The sequence below is a fragment of the Anopheles ziemanni genome, chromosome 3 (genome assembly GCF_943734765.1).
Source record: "Anopheles ziemanni chromosome 3, idAnoZiCoDA_A2_x.2, whole genome shotgun sequence".
NCBI classification, from domain to species: domain Eukaryota; kingdom Metazoa; phylum Arthropoda; class Insecta; order Diptera; family Culicidae; genus Anopheles; species Anopheles ziemanni.
In genome coordinates, this window is record NC_080706.1 from 43,356,778 (window position 1) to 43,374,163 (window position 17,386).

The window sequence follows — 17,386 nt, forward strand, 5'->3', positions numbered from 1 at the left end:
GTCGCGACATTGAAAGGTCCACCGTAGGTTTTTTTACCCATTTATCCATAAAAGTCTTGATTTCAAACAACCTTGACCCAAAGTCTTGCTTGCGAAGAGTGGTGTAGTGAACTAATCCTTTGAAATATCATATAATGGGGATAGCTATGAGTATTACAAGGATTGGTGACATTCCAATCGGTAGTGTTTAATTGAATCACAAGATGCAACCATCTTAATGATGTAGTGCTGGAATATTGAGGTGTGTAATCATTAAATTAAAATTTTGTCGAATATATCGTTTTTTAATTCAAATTTTTTAAAAATCGCAAATCCTCCTGTAGACTAATTTTAATTCATGAGAGTAGGTCAAATTCTATTCGAATCTCTTAGTCCTTAACGTTCGCATCCAAACTTACAATTACTATTCCTTACCTAAACTATTGGCTTTTTATAATACCATTTTGTTAGTAGTTTCAGGTTCCGTTTGTCTCGATTAAAATTCAACCGATGCGCAAAACCGTTTCTTGCATGTTTCAACATGTGAACAGCTGTCCAAAGTTGTTTATCCGATCATTTTAATGTAACAACAACATTTTTTGCTCCTTTGTACAGTGATGGTTTTAAGTGAAGATTAGAATTATTTCCCAGAAAAGAATCCCACAAATAAGTATTTAAACACAACCATTGATCCGTTAAACGATTAGAAAACAAACATAAATTTGAATTCTGCTTAAATAAACGTTGAATGCTGTACGCAGCCAAACAACGCATCCATCTTGCATGCAAGTGCTGCGTACGATTATCCAGCAACGGAAAAACTGTTGCATTCAATCTGCCGATCAACGTAGAATATTTGGCCTTTTGCTGTTGGCTTTGGACCGTGTTGCTTTCCCCGGGAAACCCTTTGTAACGGTGCAATGTATTCAATGTTTCAACGCACTTACCAGATATTTTTCCTCTAAGAACTTGTTCGTTTCCCGCAAGGCGGAAATCTCCTGATTCAGCTTCAGAACTTCCAGGCTGCACTGATGTTGCGGAGTGCCCGGTCCACCGGGGGACACCGGAGCCACGATCTCCGGTTCTCCTGAACCCCGGTTGGCCCGCTTGGCCGGTGGGACGCCACCCGCCGGGACCCCCTGACACTGGACCGCGGCATTCCGCTTCTGGTGCTGGAGCGCTTCCTGCAGTTTCTTGCACTCGGCTTTCGTCTTTCGCAGGTCGGACTCGTTTTGGGCCCTGGAAGAAAAGGGGAGTGAACACAAATTCGGTGCACAAACATTGCATGCCGCTAAGCAACCCCCTTCTTACCGCAACACTCGCACTGCATTCCGCTCCGCAGCCAAATTGCTTCGGAGCTCGCTCAGCTCCAGTCGCATCTGTTCGTTCTGAGCCAGCAGCTTCTGGACGGTGTGTGCCGCCTGCGCCTCGGTTACTTGCTGCTTCTTTCCCTTCGTTGCTCCGTTGGGGTTAGGTGCGCCAGCACTGCCTCCACTCGATACGCGCTGTGGTTGCGTACGAACGTCCGGTTTCGGTGGAATCGGTGGTTTACTGCGGACAACTGTCACCTTTTCGCCGTGCAGCAGTCCAACCGGTTGTTCACCGTGCATCTGGTCCGCAGCGTGATTCTTAATGTCCAGCTTTAACCTCTTGCCGTTCGCTTTCGAGTGATTTCCTAGTGCGGCCGAAGAAGGCACAGGCTGCACCACTGGAGATGCATGTTCAACTTCCTTCTCGGCCTGCTTCACCACCGATGCGTACGACTCCGACATCGGATCGGCTGGCTGGTCAAACCCGGAAGCTGGTCCTGCTACTGTTACACCCGCTTTTTCCGACACCTTCTTGCGCTTCAGACTGCCGTTCGTATCCTTTGGTGGTGCAAGTTCTTCGTATTCCTGCTTCGATCCCTTCTTAAGGACCGACTTCATCGCGCCCGGTGTCTCGCAGGACTTTTCACCGATATTCGCTGACATCGTGGCAAATTCTTTCGTTCGTTCCCTTGTTCCTTTCCTGTGTCAGGCTTTCTCTTTACTGCTTTTGTGGCTTTCGCTGATGCGTACGCGTGTGATGCTCTTCGTTTAGGCTAAACATTTAAATTTTAATTTTAACAATCTCACCCAACACTAGGTGGGCCTTTCAGTCCGGGCACCTGCAATCGCCTCCACTCAACCGGTGTGTCTTAGTGAGGATATCCGTCTTCCGGTTTACTGTAACGGACGATGGCGTGTCCTTTTTTCGCCTGATGTTTTGTTCGTCCCCGAAAAACTGAACTAGAACGCTCGTTTGTTTGTTCGTTCGGGTGTTTGTGCTGGATCGTGGGCGCGTGGAAGACTAATCGGTTGAATTTACTTCAGCTCGTGTGGCCGAGGTGCGTCCCCAGCGTGTCGGGCCGCTATAGATCGATCCAATTTTTCGTACCACGGCCTGCGGGAGTGTACCCTCGTTTGGGTTCGTCGGGCACAAGGTGTGGCACTCCACGTGTGTGACGCTGCGGGGAAAACGGAACGATAGAATGTAAACAAAAATAAGTACACCATCATCATCATCATTCGCGACGTGAGACAATACCACATCGAGGAGGCAAAAAACGGGGTCGAAAAAGGAAGGGATTACACGGATTACATAGGCGGTTGATTGACCCAGTGTAGCAGAAGCTTGTGGCGAACGACAGTCACGGCACGATATGCGACTTGCCGACTTTGCTGAGCCACGTGTTGAAGAGTTTAGAACATCGAATGGGAATAAACTGCCTCGTGCAACTCCCCGGCCGGATGTTTCGCGCCCAGTTTGAACCATAAAGTCATTAGCCCAATTAGTAAAGCGAGCAAACAAAACCAAGCTGAGGTGTTGAGGATGATTAACGAGAACTTTTTGATGGAGAAAGTCAATTAACCAAGATAGCAACATAAGATTAGGTTTCTTTAGGCCATCAATATCAGTCGAAATATTTTACCTCCTCTTTCAAACACATTTAACCATTAGAAAGATTGATAACATTTCGTTTCAAAATATTTTCTAAACCATATTTCTCATTGAAGTTATCTATTTTTCTCTTCTTTTTTTTATCTTTGAGTTGCATTTTTCAGTATTTTAAGTCAATTTTCCAGCACCTCGACGATCTAAAGAACGAGCCGAGATTTCGTTTCCTATCCGTTACAAGTGGCTAATATTATTACAACTATTCAGAGGATTCGTCATAGTGAACTAATTATTCACTGACACGAACTTGAAAACTAACTTTTCCGAACATAACATAAACACGGTGTCAGATTTCCTTTTACCATTTTCCCAGTGCGGTCCAATTCCTACCGGTAAACGACGTAGTGTGATAAATTTTAAACATGATGTCATTTGCGACATGAAACACCGAATCGTTCGGGGTTGAAGTAACTAGGGTGCGGTTTTCCTAAACTGCTTCCCACCCGGCACCGAAAGGATGGCTAGACTTTATTGGAACCATTTGCATGATGTCAACTGGGGCGAGGTAATTTGCCGTGGATTGGGAAAAAAAGAAACTATCCTTGTGCGAAGGTTGTTATTAATCGGCAACACCGTTGGATACTTGACCGACAAAAAGGGTTTATTAAAAGGTTTGTTTTAAAGAAAGTTCTTTTGGGTAAAAACTATGCAAGAAATTGTTTGTGTGTTGGACAGGATTCTTAAAAAAGAGTATAAAATCAAATCGGACATGGCGCAGCCTGATACCAATAACCTGCCTATGAGTTATTAATGTTTATCCTCTGGAAAAACACGCGTTTCAGGGCATTATTATTCAAGGGATTACATCGGCACGAATCAAAGTATCGTTTGAAATATGAGAGCCGTATTCCAACCTCTTTTTGAAGAACTTCTTGTCTCGAATTCATATTCTATACGTGCCCAATGCATCCATCCGAGAAATGGATCCATCGGTGTCAATGATAAATCGAGTGTTTAGACGATTAGTCCACACTTCCTAGGAAGCATCGGAAACACTCCTTTACCCACGTCCGCTGCCCTCGATCGGCTACTTTCGCCGTGAAGTGTTTTCAAACTAATCTTCTCGCACCAACAACGACGCACCGTTGCACCTCAAAAACAAACGGAATCAGCACGCGGCAGGCGCGGCAAACTTCCGCCCAAACCCGGTGCACGGAAGAAGCGCAAAACCCCTTTGCTCTGTCCCCCCTTCCCGCCCAAGAACAAGCGGCTTGTTTACGCGGCACCCATGGCCAGATCCCGCGAGCTCGTGCGTACCACGCGGAGATAAGCCGTCGGACTAGAATTGCCGTACGTGCGCTCGAGACAGATGCGAATGAAATGTTGCGGCCAAGAGACTGGGGAGCAACAAAGGCAAGTCGGCAGGGCGGAGGATTGACCACACACACGACAACGCCATCGTCATCGTCATCGTCGGCGGCGGCATGACACTGAGCTCGAAAATTGCCGCCGCGACTCGCAGACGGCCCGTCGATATTTATAGCCCGCGCAGTGTACGGGAGAGAGTGTGTTCCGTTTTCTGCCGTAGCATCTGCCCCATCGTTTATCCGTTTGATTTCGTTGGAATCCCGGTTGCCACCCCGGTTTAACTAAAATGAAATAAAACTGATTAAACTTTCCCATCGGTACGCGCACACTATCGGCCGGGAGTGTATAACCTTTGGAGTCGGTTATGAGCCGATAAGTCGAGTCCGTACTGACTATCTCCATACGCACAAAGTCGGTAAAAAGTTGGTCTCTTTTCTAGAGAAAAAGAGCAACTTTAGTTTCAATAATTTATTTTCTTCCTATGGCATATGGCTAATTGAACAAAAAGTAACAAGTTGTACCACTGATGGTTTCGAGTGAAGCTTAGGTTAAGTCTACTGAATAGTAGTAGAGCATGAGAAAATAAATTTTCAACACAGATTTCCTAGAGCAAATATTTAATAAATTCAAGACTATTTCTCCCTAAATTGTACCTGATAAGGTGTCGGCAGATAAAAGACCTTTTTTATTACTGGTGGTTGAAGTTTGCATTCGAGTTTTGTCCGATCGGCCACTGTTTACGCCCCTACCGAAGACTTTGATTAAACAGTATCGTTTAGAGTACTAGAGACGCGCATTTAAAAGCACACATTGTTACTCTATGATAAAGAGATACACGATAAGACGATAGCGGATTCCATTCGAGAGGATTGCGACACTATGACTCCGTTGTGTGGGATTCTGTGTTCAGTTTTCTCAATGCGATGCGCAAGAAAACACCCCAGCTCACCCTGTAGAATATAAAAATGATTTTCAAGTTTTCCGACGATTCTGATGGTTTTCTTCCACTTTATTTTCATTCAACTTCCAATTGGCTAAAACTCGCACGTCAACGGTTGCTATGTTTTGGATTTTTTAATTTCCTCCCCGCGCAGTATGTGGCCGATATTTTTGGATTGTTTGCATGGAACGTCATCATCGTCCGGGCCAGAGGTTGTTGGTGCAATTTTTCCGCGATGATGAAGTATTCGGTAGCGGATTATTCGCGGCCGAGGGTCGGTGTGACTGTGGGAGTAGCCATTTGCGCAGTGTAGTTTTTTTTTTATGAAGCGTAAAAACCAGCACCAGCAGACTCAAAAACAAAACTCGCACGGAATGGCGTCGTATAAGCAAACCATTACTCGCGTACAATTCGACAGTGCACTTGCAATTTATTAGTAGTGCTTCAACGAAAAGCGATTCAATAAATTTATAAGCTTTATCTTTTGTAGCTATGCGTGCCTAATGTGTTGTGTAGCTTCTTTTAATTAGCTTCACTGTATGCCTCCATTCTAGAACCACCTTTTGACGTACACTTTAATGTGATGCCATAACAGATTGTCCGAAATTCTGCTCTACTTTAATGACCCACTCCCAGTAGCGCCGGGTGTAAAACGTGTTACCCAAGGCACGCAAACAACCGAAAAACCAAAACGAAGAATTCCCAACCGTCTAAGGAGTGTTATAAACCCGAACGACACTCCCGGCTACTAGATAACCATCCCGCAGACAATTGGACCAACTCGTCGTAGCAACCAACGCGAGTAGTTGCACATTGTTGACCTCAGAAAGCACAAAACGCGCCATCGTGTGATACAACCGGCCTCTGCTTCAGCCCAGAAACTCGCACGATTGCGCTGAGCGCGGTGCATTATTGTGGAATTTAAATTAATTGGTCGATTACCATGACGAATGGTGATCCCACACAACTGACACGCTCCTGTCGTGGCCCTGGAAACTGTACACCGTCGGAACACCAAGCAGCAGCACGGGTCAAATCGTGGGATCTCCATCCAAGAACCGGAAGATCGATGATTCGCAGCCGGATCCCAAAAGAAAGGGATCAGAAATACGAAACCAACCGTCAAAACTATTGATCAATCAAACCAATACTGCCAATGGTGTTCCGTGCATCGAGCTGGCGCCAACAACCAATGCTTTCAGGTTGATGGATAACGCCTCCAAATTTAGATCCCCTAACGCGCGTCGGCAATCCCTAGAAACGGCCTAGAATCTTCGCATTCACACCAGCAACAAGTGCTAAGGTTGGTATCGAGAGAATAGAACCTGGTGTGGTGTCAGAGAATTAGCCGCTCGTACCATGGGTCGGTGTCTTTTCGGTGTCGCACTCATCGCACACGCCTGACGTAATCGATGATGTTCTACATTTCGGAGGTTTCGCCAAACATAGAGGCGGTAGCAACGGACGGCGTTCGGCAGCGGAATCGAGCTGTCAATCGCGTCCCGCTCGTTCACAATGTGCCAGAACCACTTGCACATATGGCAAGTTGGGTTAGGATGAAGATGGTTAAGTTCAGCCGGTGTTACGCTGTGCGCTACCAAGATGGAGTGCCCTGTCCTCAATGCAAGAACGTTGTGGACCGCCACCGGACGGTGACCACTTTAGCGAGCGGAGTCAATACGTTCGATCTTGAAATGTACGCCCAGTGTGCGGGGGTTTCCATGTGGTCCACCCCTTTTTCCACCAATAGAGCACCGGGCGCGTATTTTTTTAGGGAGGCGTGAAAACATGTGGGTGTACGTCTTGTAACACAAAAGCGAAATCTTAATCGCGTGTCGACGAACGTGTGTAAGGGGCGCCACCAGAAAAGGGAATCCGTCATCCAGATTTTCATCCGCGCGAAGAAGCTGGTAGAGATGCTCAGGAGAAGGAGGGAAACCGATTTCTAGCGATCGTTCTGACCTAATCAGAATGGGGTGAAGTGTATATTTCGAGATGAGGTGTGGGATCCATCCAAACGATGGAAAAGTATTTTGAAGACGTACATAAAATCTTTACTGATTGAGAACCTCACCCTACATCTAAAAAAAAGAAGAATTTATTCCTTTCATTAAGTTTCAATTTTCCTTGTAGCTTGCTTTCGCAAGAACACAGTCACACTAGTTGACTCAAATGGCTAATCAGATTTTAAAATTAGTATTTTACATTAACTTTGGGAGGTCATAACAAAAACCATTTTTATACTTTGATGTTTGAGTTTGAGGTTTATGTGTTTCAGCTAAACAATATTTTCAACTCATTTGGATGTACAAATTTCACCATACCAAAGTAAAATGCTTATGCTTATGATAGAAAAATGTAAATACTTCATAAGTGCGTAGAGTCAATTTTTTTATGAAAAAAAACCTCACTTGGTGGCACACGCAAAACAATTACCACTAGAAATGTCACCACCATGCCATTCGCACCGGTATTAATAAGTAAATCACCACCACCAGAAAGATCTCATCATCCCCAAGCCGTCATACGTTGGCCACCGGCCAGTAAAGATGCTCGAAGGAAAGGCTCAGGATCGCGGGTGGTTAGTGGAGCATACGGACTAAGTCAAACGTACTAACATAAATACCTATTCGCAATGCCGTTACTATCGGTCACTGGCAGCTTCTATACGTTTCACACTTGGGCACAATTTAGGGCCGGGTCGGTTCAGGTTTCAATTATTTTTACAACCAAACACACACTTTCGCGCGGACGCGGATGAGAATCACTTTTCACCACCCGTCGTTCACTCACGCACGTACGCACTTATTCACGCAAATTTTTCCTCAATTTGTTGTCTTACTTTTCGACACCCTTTCTGCCCGGGTTGGGGAGGTTTTGCGTACTGTTCTGCAGCCCTTGTATGTTTCACTTTGCAGGATTTACGTATTTGTTTGTTTTTTTTTTGTGATTAAAATTCACCCTTCGGATCTGCTTTCGAGCAATCGCACTTAGTCTCAAAAGGACCTCCTCCCACGGATTATTACCAAAACACCTCGTCACTTTCGTGGGCTTGTGTTTCGAGAGGGTAGTTTTAAAAAATCGGAACTTAACTATTTTCCGTCGTTTCACTTAACTTAAAACCGTTTGCCAAACAGGTGTACTCGTTGGGTCGTTTTCTTTGCAGTTGAATTTCGAAATAGAAAATTACGATGTTGTAGAAGCTTCGGTTTTTTTTCTTCCAATTGCTTTCCTGTGCGATTCTCCGGATGAATATTACTTTCCTCCGATTCGGTCCGCTATGATTCACAGCTGTTAATCATCTTTTTTTTGTTTGTTTCAACAGATTCGTTTCGTTTCATACGATCCGCGGATACTTTTGTGTGAAGTCTGCGGTTGATTACTAACTCTTCGAGGTTGGTTTCGTTCGATGATTTGTTATCTTATTTTGATTCTTTTTTTCCTTCTCTTCCGTTTTGCTCCGTTTCGATAGTGTTATGTACACTTAGAACTACTTAAGTATTAAAATTAAAATTAAATGTTGCCTAATGCTCGAACGACGACTGACTGAGCCGAGCCGAACATCGACGGTCGTACCGATGCCGGATCCGCCGCGGCCCCACCAACCGTGAGGATGTAGTAGTGTGGCCGTTTAGGTTTTTTGTCGTGACGTCCGCCAACCACAGTCAACTCTGCCTTCGTCGCGTAACGCCGGAACAGCAGGATCGTCGGCAGGAACACGGTGCCAAGGCGGGTGCGCGAATGACACTTGCGCAGCATCCATCATGGGCAACGGGAAGGGGAAGCTTAGTAATACGACGGGAATATGTGTGTTTGTGCGTGTAGTAAGTGTTTGTGGGTTTAAAAAGGGTGTTTTGCGTTGTTAACTCCAACGCTCCGGCGAGGGAGGGAATGACGCGTGTCCGCGGTGTGGAATAATGGGACGACGGATACGGTTGACCCTGTCGAAGGAACCATCCCATACATCAGACATGGCCGCGTGGCCGTGTGCGTGCCATGCTGCCTATTTTAGCCAGCGAATTTCAACTGATGTGGGAATGGATTGTGATTTTATTTTGTGCGTATCCTTCGTAACAAAATGTTTGGGTGCGGTGAGCGAAAGGAAAAGGATGAGGATTAATTTTGGTTTTGTCTTTTCTGACGCGTGAATGACAGGGTAGTAGATAGACCAGCATTTTAAATAAAATGCTGCTATTAATTGTCACAATCATTAAGGAAGCTTTTTTTATAAACTCTTCACCCATTGCTCGCAATTGACCACTCGTTGTAACGTAGCAACCGAAATTACTTGCCAGTCACTATGCTGACATCTGTCATTGGTGCATTTTCAATCACACATTTTTACCTTTTTGTCGAACGAATATAAATTGCATGCATTACCGCACGCGACTTTACAACATGTAGCAGCAGGGTTATGGCGAAAGCCATTCCTCTTGGGCTTAACCTTCGCCACCAGACAGGATAACCAACGCACGAATGGGAGGATGGTGCAAAAAAAAAATAACATACAATCACATTTTGCTATCTTTGGGGTTTATACTTCGGCCTTGACGAAGTTCACACCGTAAGCCGCACTGGGTCACCGTTCCTAGTAATCGGTATTTATTGTGTCAGAAGTCACCGGAAGTGTTTTTTCTGCTTTGTTGCTGCGACGTACTGCTCCTTTTTTGCAAACATCCAATATTCAGAAGACGACAAGGACACAGCCTTCCGTCAGTTGTGCTGTGCTATTGTAAAACGCATTTCTTATTTGCAGCAACATCTTTGCAGCGTCAAAATCACCACTTTTTGATAAAACACATGTTTGCACTTTCTATCCATCACATTATACTGTAATCTTTCCAAATTGCGGGCACGCGACACCAGGCAATGCAGCGTGCATCTGCAAGACTGAACCTACGTTCTTATTCTGCACCAAATACGCACTTCTCCGTGCGGACGGAAATGCATGGTGCACTTTCTCAGTTCCCGTTTTCCGACCACGTTTCACGGTTGAAGGCTATCGGGAAGGTTTATTTCGGGAAGCCGATAGAAATAAGATGCGATCAAAAATAACTCCCCTTTCTTCCTAGGTTCGTTTTCACGACAAATTGGCAAAGACATTTGATTGTTTTATTTTAATTACCACTCGGGTCGTCCCAGCACAGCCGGTGGTTAAAAGCATGTTCAAGTTGATTCTTTGTATTAAGTACTTATTCTTTGGAACTATTTTTATGAAACTTCGTGTTTGATGTTACTTGACCGCACAGGGTAACCAAACGACCTTGAAGTGTAGAAACTCGATTCTAAATCGATCGAAAGTGAACGTAAACGTAAATCTGGTCCGATTGGCCTTCATCTTCGGAAAGTAGTAGTATTCTGGATGATAAATATCCCAAAAGTAAAATGTGTTTCCCCTGTCGGATCCAAATACAATATTAAATTAAAGTTCCAAGTAGCATATCCTTGCTATGTTGATTAAAACAAAAATATGTTAAACAATGTTACAACCAATAAGCAAATGTTCTAAAAAGTTAATCAGACTTTTATAAAACGTGAGTTCTACATACCAATACATTTTCAAAGTATGCATTGTGCCGAACTGCAGAACAACGTTATTCATCATGTTTAAACATCCAATCAGCTTTAACAGGAAATCTGTTCTTGTGGTCCACCATCGTTTTGACTCTAAAATGGCCTCTCAAATGGCCATCCGTTACCTATTCCACATCAACAAAATCAGAACCATGTACAGCATCGAGTTAATAATTTCACGAGCCAACATTAATCCGCGAGTGTTGCTCCGTGACGTGGGCGGTACAGAAGTCAAGAAAGCATTAGTACGAAGTTCAGTAACTTACCGACAAGATCCTGAAATCTTGTCAGTCGGGGACTCATTTTTTTCTGTTGCTTTATCAAGGATTTTCATTTGCAAATTATGTTGCTTGTTATTTGGTTCGATTGATTGATGCTACCCTAACAATAGAATTTTTTAAACTGCGACTTCGATTTAACTTAACGAAACTGTACACTTTGAATTTCCCATAAGGAGCGTTGAAAAATAACATTCTCAAACCCGCTGTTCGTTGAAGCGGGTATAGGTACATTAAAGCCAAAATAGGTAGGGGAAGGTGGGGCAAGACGCCCCTGTGGGGCAAGATGCCCCGGTCTGTTTTACGCAGAATTAAGCCATTTAAAAATAATTTACGTAATAGAATATGTTCATCAACGTATCTACTACAGCCTATGTAAATTTCACTGCACGAAATAACCATTTAAAAAAAAAACGAGAAAAAACCAAATTGACTCTAAATCAGTGATGTCAAACTCGTTTCTCCTCGCGGACCATATAATTGATTGGATTGATAAAAATATGTTCTTGTCAATGTGGTTTTATCTTCACAGACAATCATGTTTTACATTTTCACATTTTTTCATATTATATTACTTCTTATAAAATCTACTAATTTTGAGTAAAAGAGAGGGTTTGTCGCTCAATCGTTTTCCAAATTTTAACGAATTCAAAACAAGTTTATTGAAATATATGTTGCAGTTCAACACTATTGTGTATTTCGGTAAAGATTTTAGAAAAGTAAAGGTATATAATTACAATAGCTAACTTATTGCTCCACATATGTTATTTTGTTTGGAATGGTCTTGTAGTTCATCACGTTTGTTTTCTATAAACACTATTTATCCACTTGTCTAGAAAAATCTGCGTAAAACCTTTGCTGTTGTCAACCGCTATATGTCGGCGTGATTTGGATCAAAGTTGCATATCACTTTCTTATTGAAATTGTTTAAATTGACAATCGTTCAGTTCACTTGCAATTCGCAGTTCGTGAAACGATTTACATTAAATATTTTGCTATTGAAAGGAAAGCCAATACTCAAGGATCCAAACTTTCGATGTATTGTTTCAAAGGGGTCGCGGGCCGCACCCAATGTTCTTGCGGGCCGCATGTGGCCCGCGGGCCGCATGTTTGACATCCCTGCTCTAAATGATCTAATATTTTGTCACTTTTATGTAAGGTACGGCATGCTTTGATATTATATTTTTTAAACATCGAGGCCTTCTTTTACTACCTGATAATGGTATTTAACCAAAGACAATTAACAGACAGGTCGCAGCATACCATGTAACGAGCCGAAAACCGTGGGAAAATTTTTGACAGTTGGTTAAAATTTTGTTTACTTCTCACGAACAGCGAAGAAAGTGGGATAAAACTGCAAATTTGGTATGTTTCATCAACAGAACAAAGAGTTGAGGCGTTCGAAATATGTTCTGGAGGAAGGCTCCGTATAAGGCAGACCAACACACTTAATTTCGGCAATCACAGCGAGCAAAAGGATCCATATTCCATGATTTCACACAGAAGAGCAGTTTCTATTCGCAAAACCATGGATACTGTGATCTAGAATTACCAACTACCTATTTCGCGAAGATTTTGGCGGAGACCTCCCACAAGTAAGCTGGAAATTTTTGTAAACACTTTTTTAACCAACTGTCACAAAAATGGCGGAGCAAAAAACAGCTTTGACCCGACCTGTCTGTTAATTGTCTTTGTATTTAACGAATACCGAAGAGAAACTGTTTTAAAATTCTCAAAATTTTGAATAAATTACATAAAAGGGACGATCCTCAAAGTGGAGTAAGATGCACCGGCCGAGGTGGGGTAAGACGCCCTAGCATTCCAAATGTAAACAATGGGGCAGGACGCGCCATTAAAACAAGAGCCAGTCGCACGGTGCCTCCTTTATCCACGCATTGTTGATTTAAATAAGTCTTATATTTTACATGTCATCTGAGTTTCATAGAAACGAATAGTTTTTAGTTCTTCATATGAAATTTGTGTAAATTTTTTATGATGTACACCTGTGTTTTCAAACCACAGATCATCTGGATTACAAAACGTCGAATTTTGACTCTGTCAGAAGAACCTGCAAGGTTGATGTAATTGTAAAGGTTGTACTAAGGCGGTTAGTATAAAAGGTCAAAAACAGATCCATGAAAATATTCAATAATTGTTCGGAATTCAGCAACGAATTTATACCCAAACTGTCTTTTGAATGGTACACCACAAAATTCAGTCCAATGTGGGTTACATGGGCTCAGTATCGGACTGTTTACTAGTGCCTCTGCATAGACTAACCACCCAGGTGACAAAATTGACGGTTATTTTTGAAAAATGCAGTGAAATTGCCCTAAATCCCACCGATGTTTGAATGTATGGGTGCGGAATTTCGTATCGCCGTGTACATACACGGACTGATGAATGTTTTCTTCTTGAACATTTTTCTAAGCTGGCTGTGCACCAGTTTTGAGCTGTCATTGGTGTTTTCATTTGGTAATGCGACTGTGCATCGTGCGGACTTGTTCAGCGTAAATAAAAGATGATAATCTTTATTAATCACACATGTTTTCACGGAATAACAAGAAAAGAGGTAAGAGAAGCCTTTTTCCGGAAACATATTTAGCATCATCATCAACGTTGGTCGAATGTAGGTGTTGAATGAAAAAACGTCAACAAACCAGAGGTTTGTATCAAAACTTGTTGACACGGCGGGAGTGAATAAATCACAACCGTTGAAGGAAGTTTTGTTTAAAATGTTCCATCTCTTGAACTTCATATTCGATATAGGGTTTTTTGAGAAGTAGAACTTCGCACAACGAACTTGGTGGCTTCGGGAATTCTCTACAAACTCGCAACAAACAAGGAGAATGTGCTGATGAACGATGTGATCGCCATCGTCAGTTCGCTGCTGCAATAGTGCAACAGGCGGATATTCGACGAAAAGATGCCAATAGCTTTCGAATTGCTGATCGAAGCGATTCAAAACGAGATGTCCCTGGGTAACATAAAGCTACTGCATAAGCTGCTGCGGAATCGGGTGTTTATCTTCCATATCTGGGTGAAATTCTGGGCACATACAATACATCAGTACGATTATCAAGGACGGTCGAAAGTATTGTCGGCGTCACGTCAGTAGATGTTGGACGTGGTACAGGAGAATTTCGCGATAGGTACGACACTTCCGCCGCAGGATACCAAAATGGTACTGGAGTCACTGTTGACAAACGTGAAGTGTTACATCCGAAAAGAGTTTAACATTGAAAAGGTTCGTAAGATTCAGGGGACAAGCTTATTCATTTTCCTATTTTTCTCGTTTTGGATTTCATTCGGGCTCACCCTTACCACCACAACGAAGCACGAGGCTACGGTTGATGACACTTTGGCGCCTAGGAAGCTGATCAAGTTCATTACCGATATGCTGAACACGAAGCGAAATTTGAGCAAAAAAATGCTGTCCTACGATTCTACGATCCATCACTTGAGTACCACAACCTTTAATCGGGCTTGTTTTCCTTCACGCTGCCGTTCGAGCTGGAGCCGCACGTTATTTTGGGTCTGCGGGATCTCGTCCTTGGGTCCGACACCGAGATGGGATACGCCGGGGCACTCTGTTTGATTTATCACACCAATCTGGCCAAACTGTCACTGAAGCTTGAAAATGCGCGACGGTTGATGACCAACACTTTTACCAAACCGAAAGCTCCGCAGATGATCGCGAAACAGATTGGCTGGCAGGAGTCGATTGCTCGATTGTTGAACAAAAAGCGGATGGAAAACCGCGTCCACGGAGGCGCGAGGGAGCAAAAGCAGGGTAATATTTTGATCGACATAGATGAGGTGGTCAAACGTGAAAGTGAATCGTCGGCGATCAATGGTGCTGGCGACGATCTGATGCGTACACGTACACGGTGGCGGTAAGCATGGACCGAAATCGTTCATGTCTGAGGAGGCAATGGTGATCAAGGAGCAGGAGAATACGGTGTATGATGCGGTGGTGAAGAATATCACCTCCTCGATCACTTCCGTCTACTTGGTGACATACAGGACGCGATCGGTTCGCTAACGTTCGCTAAGTCGTAAGAAAAACTCGTCGCTCAGCAGCAGCAGCGAAGAGAATGTTTCCTCTCAATAATCGGGTAGGTCGGTGATGAAAGATGTTACTTTCACAAAGCGTAGTGAAAAGTTGGATAGCAGCGCTGGAAACAGTGTCGAGTCGCCGGGTGTGAAGTACGCTGAAGAAAATGACGCAGATAACCTCTTGTGCCTTGTAAAGAGCAGTCTGTGTCTAGGTCAGACTTCATTAGCTTAACCATGCTCGCATCGTAGTTTGCGCTTGCATTCTCGAGATGGGTATTCAGGCTGGACTGATCGATCTTACTTGTCCTGCAGCACCGATAGAACGTAGCCCAATTGCCCTCTGGCATACGATCCAGTGGAAAAAGTGTTCTATGAAGCTACACGACGGAGTGATTTCGCTGCACTGTCATGGTACTCCTGCAGAGCATCAGCAATTACTGGACTGAAATGTCCCACCTGCGTCTCGGTCTGCGAATAACATATATCCACATCTCTCTCGATTCAGCCGATTGCACTGTACCAAAAACAACATTGTGGTTCGAAGATAAACAGAGATGCGACTCTAATTTTCTCGATCAGAAGGCGGATTAAACAGCAAGTGGATCAGCAGTATGAAAGCCAACAACACGTTTACCCAGGGCCAAGCAAGATTGTGATTAGGCAGTTTATCGATTATGGTAAGTTTATTGATTTATTTGCGTTATCGCTTCAGCACTCGATAATTTTTATTTGGGAAGTGTTATTTGCAACCGTCCAGCAGGTTTCAACAACAAAGGCCGGAAGGTTTCTGCATTGCTCGTATTGACCGTGGTGGAGCGTTTGCTGCTTGTAGAGGCTATGATTTCGGAAACGAGACAGGACATACAAGCCAAAATAATGCTGGAAAGCCAGAGTAGGCCAATATTTCCAGTGACTGTATCGACGAGGGATGAACTTTATGCAATGATGATGCAGACGTTCTGTTCGCCGCAAGATGCAGCTAACCCTATGATACAGGACGAGCAGCAAGCTAGGAAGCAGGTTTACTCCATGGTAGCTCGATAAATGCAGTGTTTGCGATGTTGTTGCATTCGAGTTCATCGGGGAAGATTATCCTGTTTGCAAGCAAGGTAAATGTAAACAGGTAATTTTTTGTATATTTGTACTTTTCTATATTTACCTTTTTGTCCTTTTTGCAACTAGACGGTTTTTGGAACACGCGAAGAAACTATTAGAGAAAAACTGCTGAGATTGTTAAAATAAATCCTCTGTTTGAATTCGAATTTATATTTTGTTTTGATTTGATGGCTTTGAGCTGTCAGTTCCGGAGTTGGGATGGAAGGGTTCAATTTATAATAGTAAGGATCGGATCAGTGCACCCACGGTGGGTTCATTTTTCACGCACACACTTGCAATTTTGGCTTAATAAGACTGCTATTAATCTTCTATGCAGCCCCTTTCTAAGCCTGGCGAAAATTATCTAAATCGTGTTTTCTGTCACTTGGGCAAGCAACCTTGGTCCATCTCCTGTCTGTTTTAGGCCATCTTGCCCCATGTTTACGTAGTGGCGCGTCCTGCCCCACCGGCTGAGCCATCTTGCCCCACTATTGTCACTGGAGCTAAAAATTGAAAGGCCCTTCGAAAATCTTATTTAATACGAAATTGATTAGTTTGATATAGTGTTTGATATTTTTCATACATAAACAAGATGATTATTTATCTAACTATGAAAATTAGAGACTTTTTAATGAAAGGAATAGAAAAAAATAATGTTTTTCGCTTAAGGGGCGCGTCCTGCCCCACCTTACCTTACTTTTACCCTAGTTTTATTCAGAATCCGGTAAAAATGTAAATCAGGTCCTGGTCTGAATCATTATCGCTCCGCTAAATGGGTTTGGTTGGGTAGAACAACTCGGATAATCGACATTTTTCTGTACAGTAGGTCCCCGCAGTACGCTATACTTCTTCTTCTTCTTCGGTTTTGCGAGCTAGATTGTATCCTCCTGTGACAGGTCACCCTTTCACATTCAGAGGCTTACTTGCTCTTTGAAAGCTTTGACAGTAGAGTCATATCGCTTGGTTGTGTATATTGTGTCTGTCTATGTTTATACAAACTATTGGAAAGATTCAGCGCTCGCCCGTTTGAATTGTGCTCTGTTTGAGTAGTGTTCCGAAAAAGGTTTCATGTATCCTGCATTAGATTTTTATGTTATTTCTATCCATGAAGTTGATTATTCCTTTTATCGTTTCTCCGGACTTATCCTTCCAGTGTCTTGCCAGTCTATCGAAT

The 17,386-nt window shown here is 43.3% G+C and overlaps 1 protein-coding gene across 1 annotated transcript in view; it reads right to left on the minus strand.

Annotated features, from left to right (window-relative positions):
- Window positions 1-1,952, minus strand: part of LOC131284799 (CAP-Gly domain-containing linker protein 1) — a 90,037-nt gene extending 88,085 nt beyond the window's left edge. The window contains exons 1-2 of the mRNA XM_058313658.1: window positions 1,291-1,952; window positions 927-1,218 (exon numbers count right to left, since the gene is read on the minus strand). Of these exons, the coding sequence (XP_058169641.1) occupies window positions 927-1,218; window positions 1,291-1,952 (954 nt within the window). The remainder of the gene's footprint in view (window positions 1-926; window positions 1,219-1,290) is intronic.
- Window positions 1,953-17,386: the final 15,434 nt, after the last annotated feature.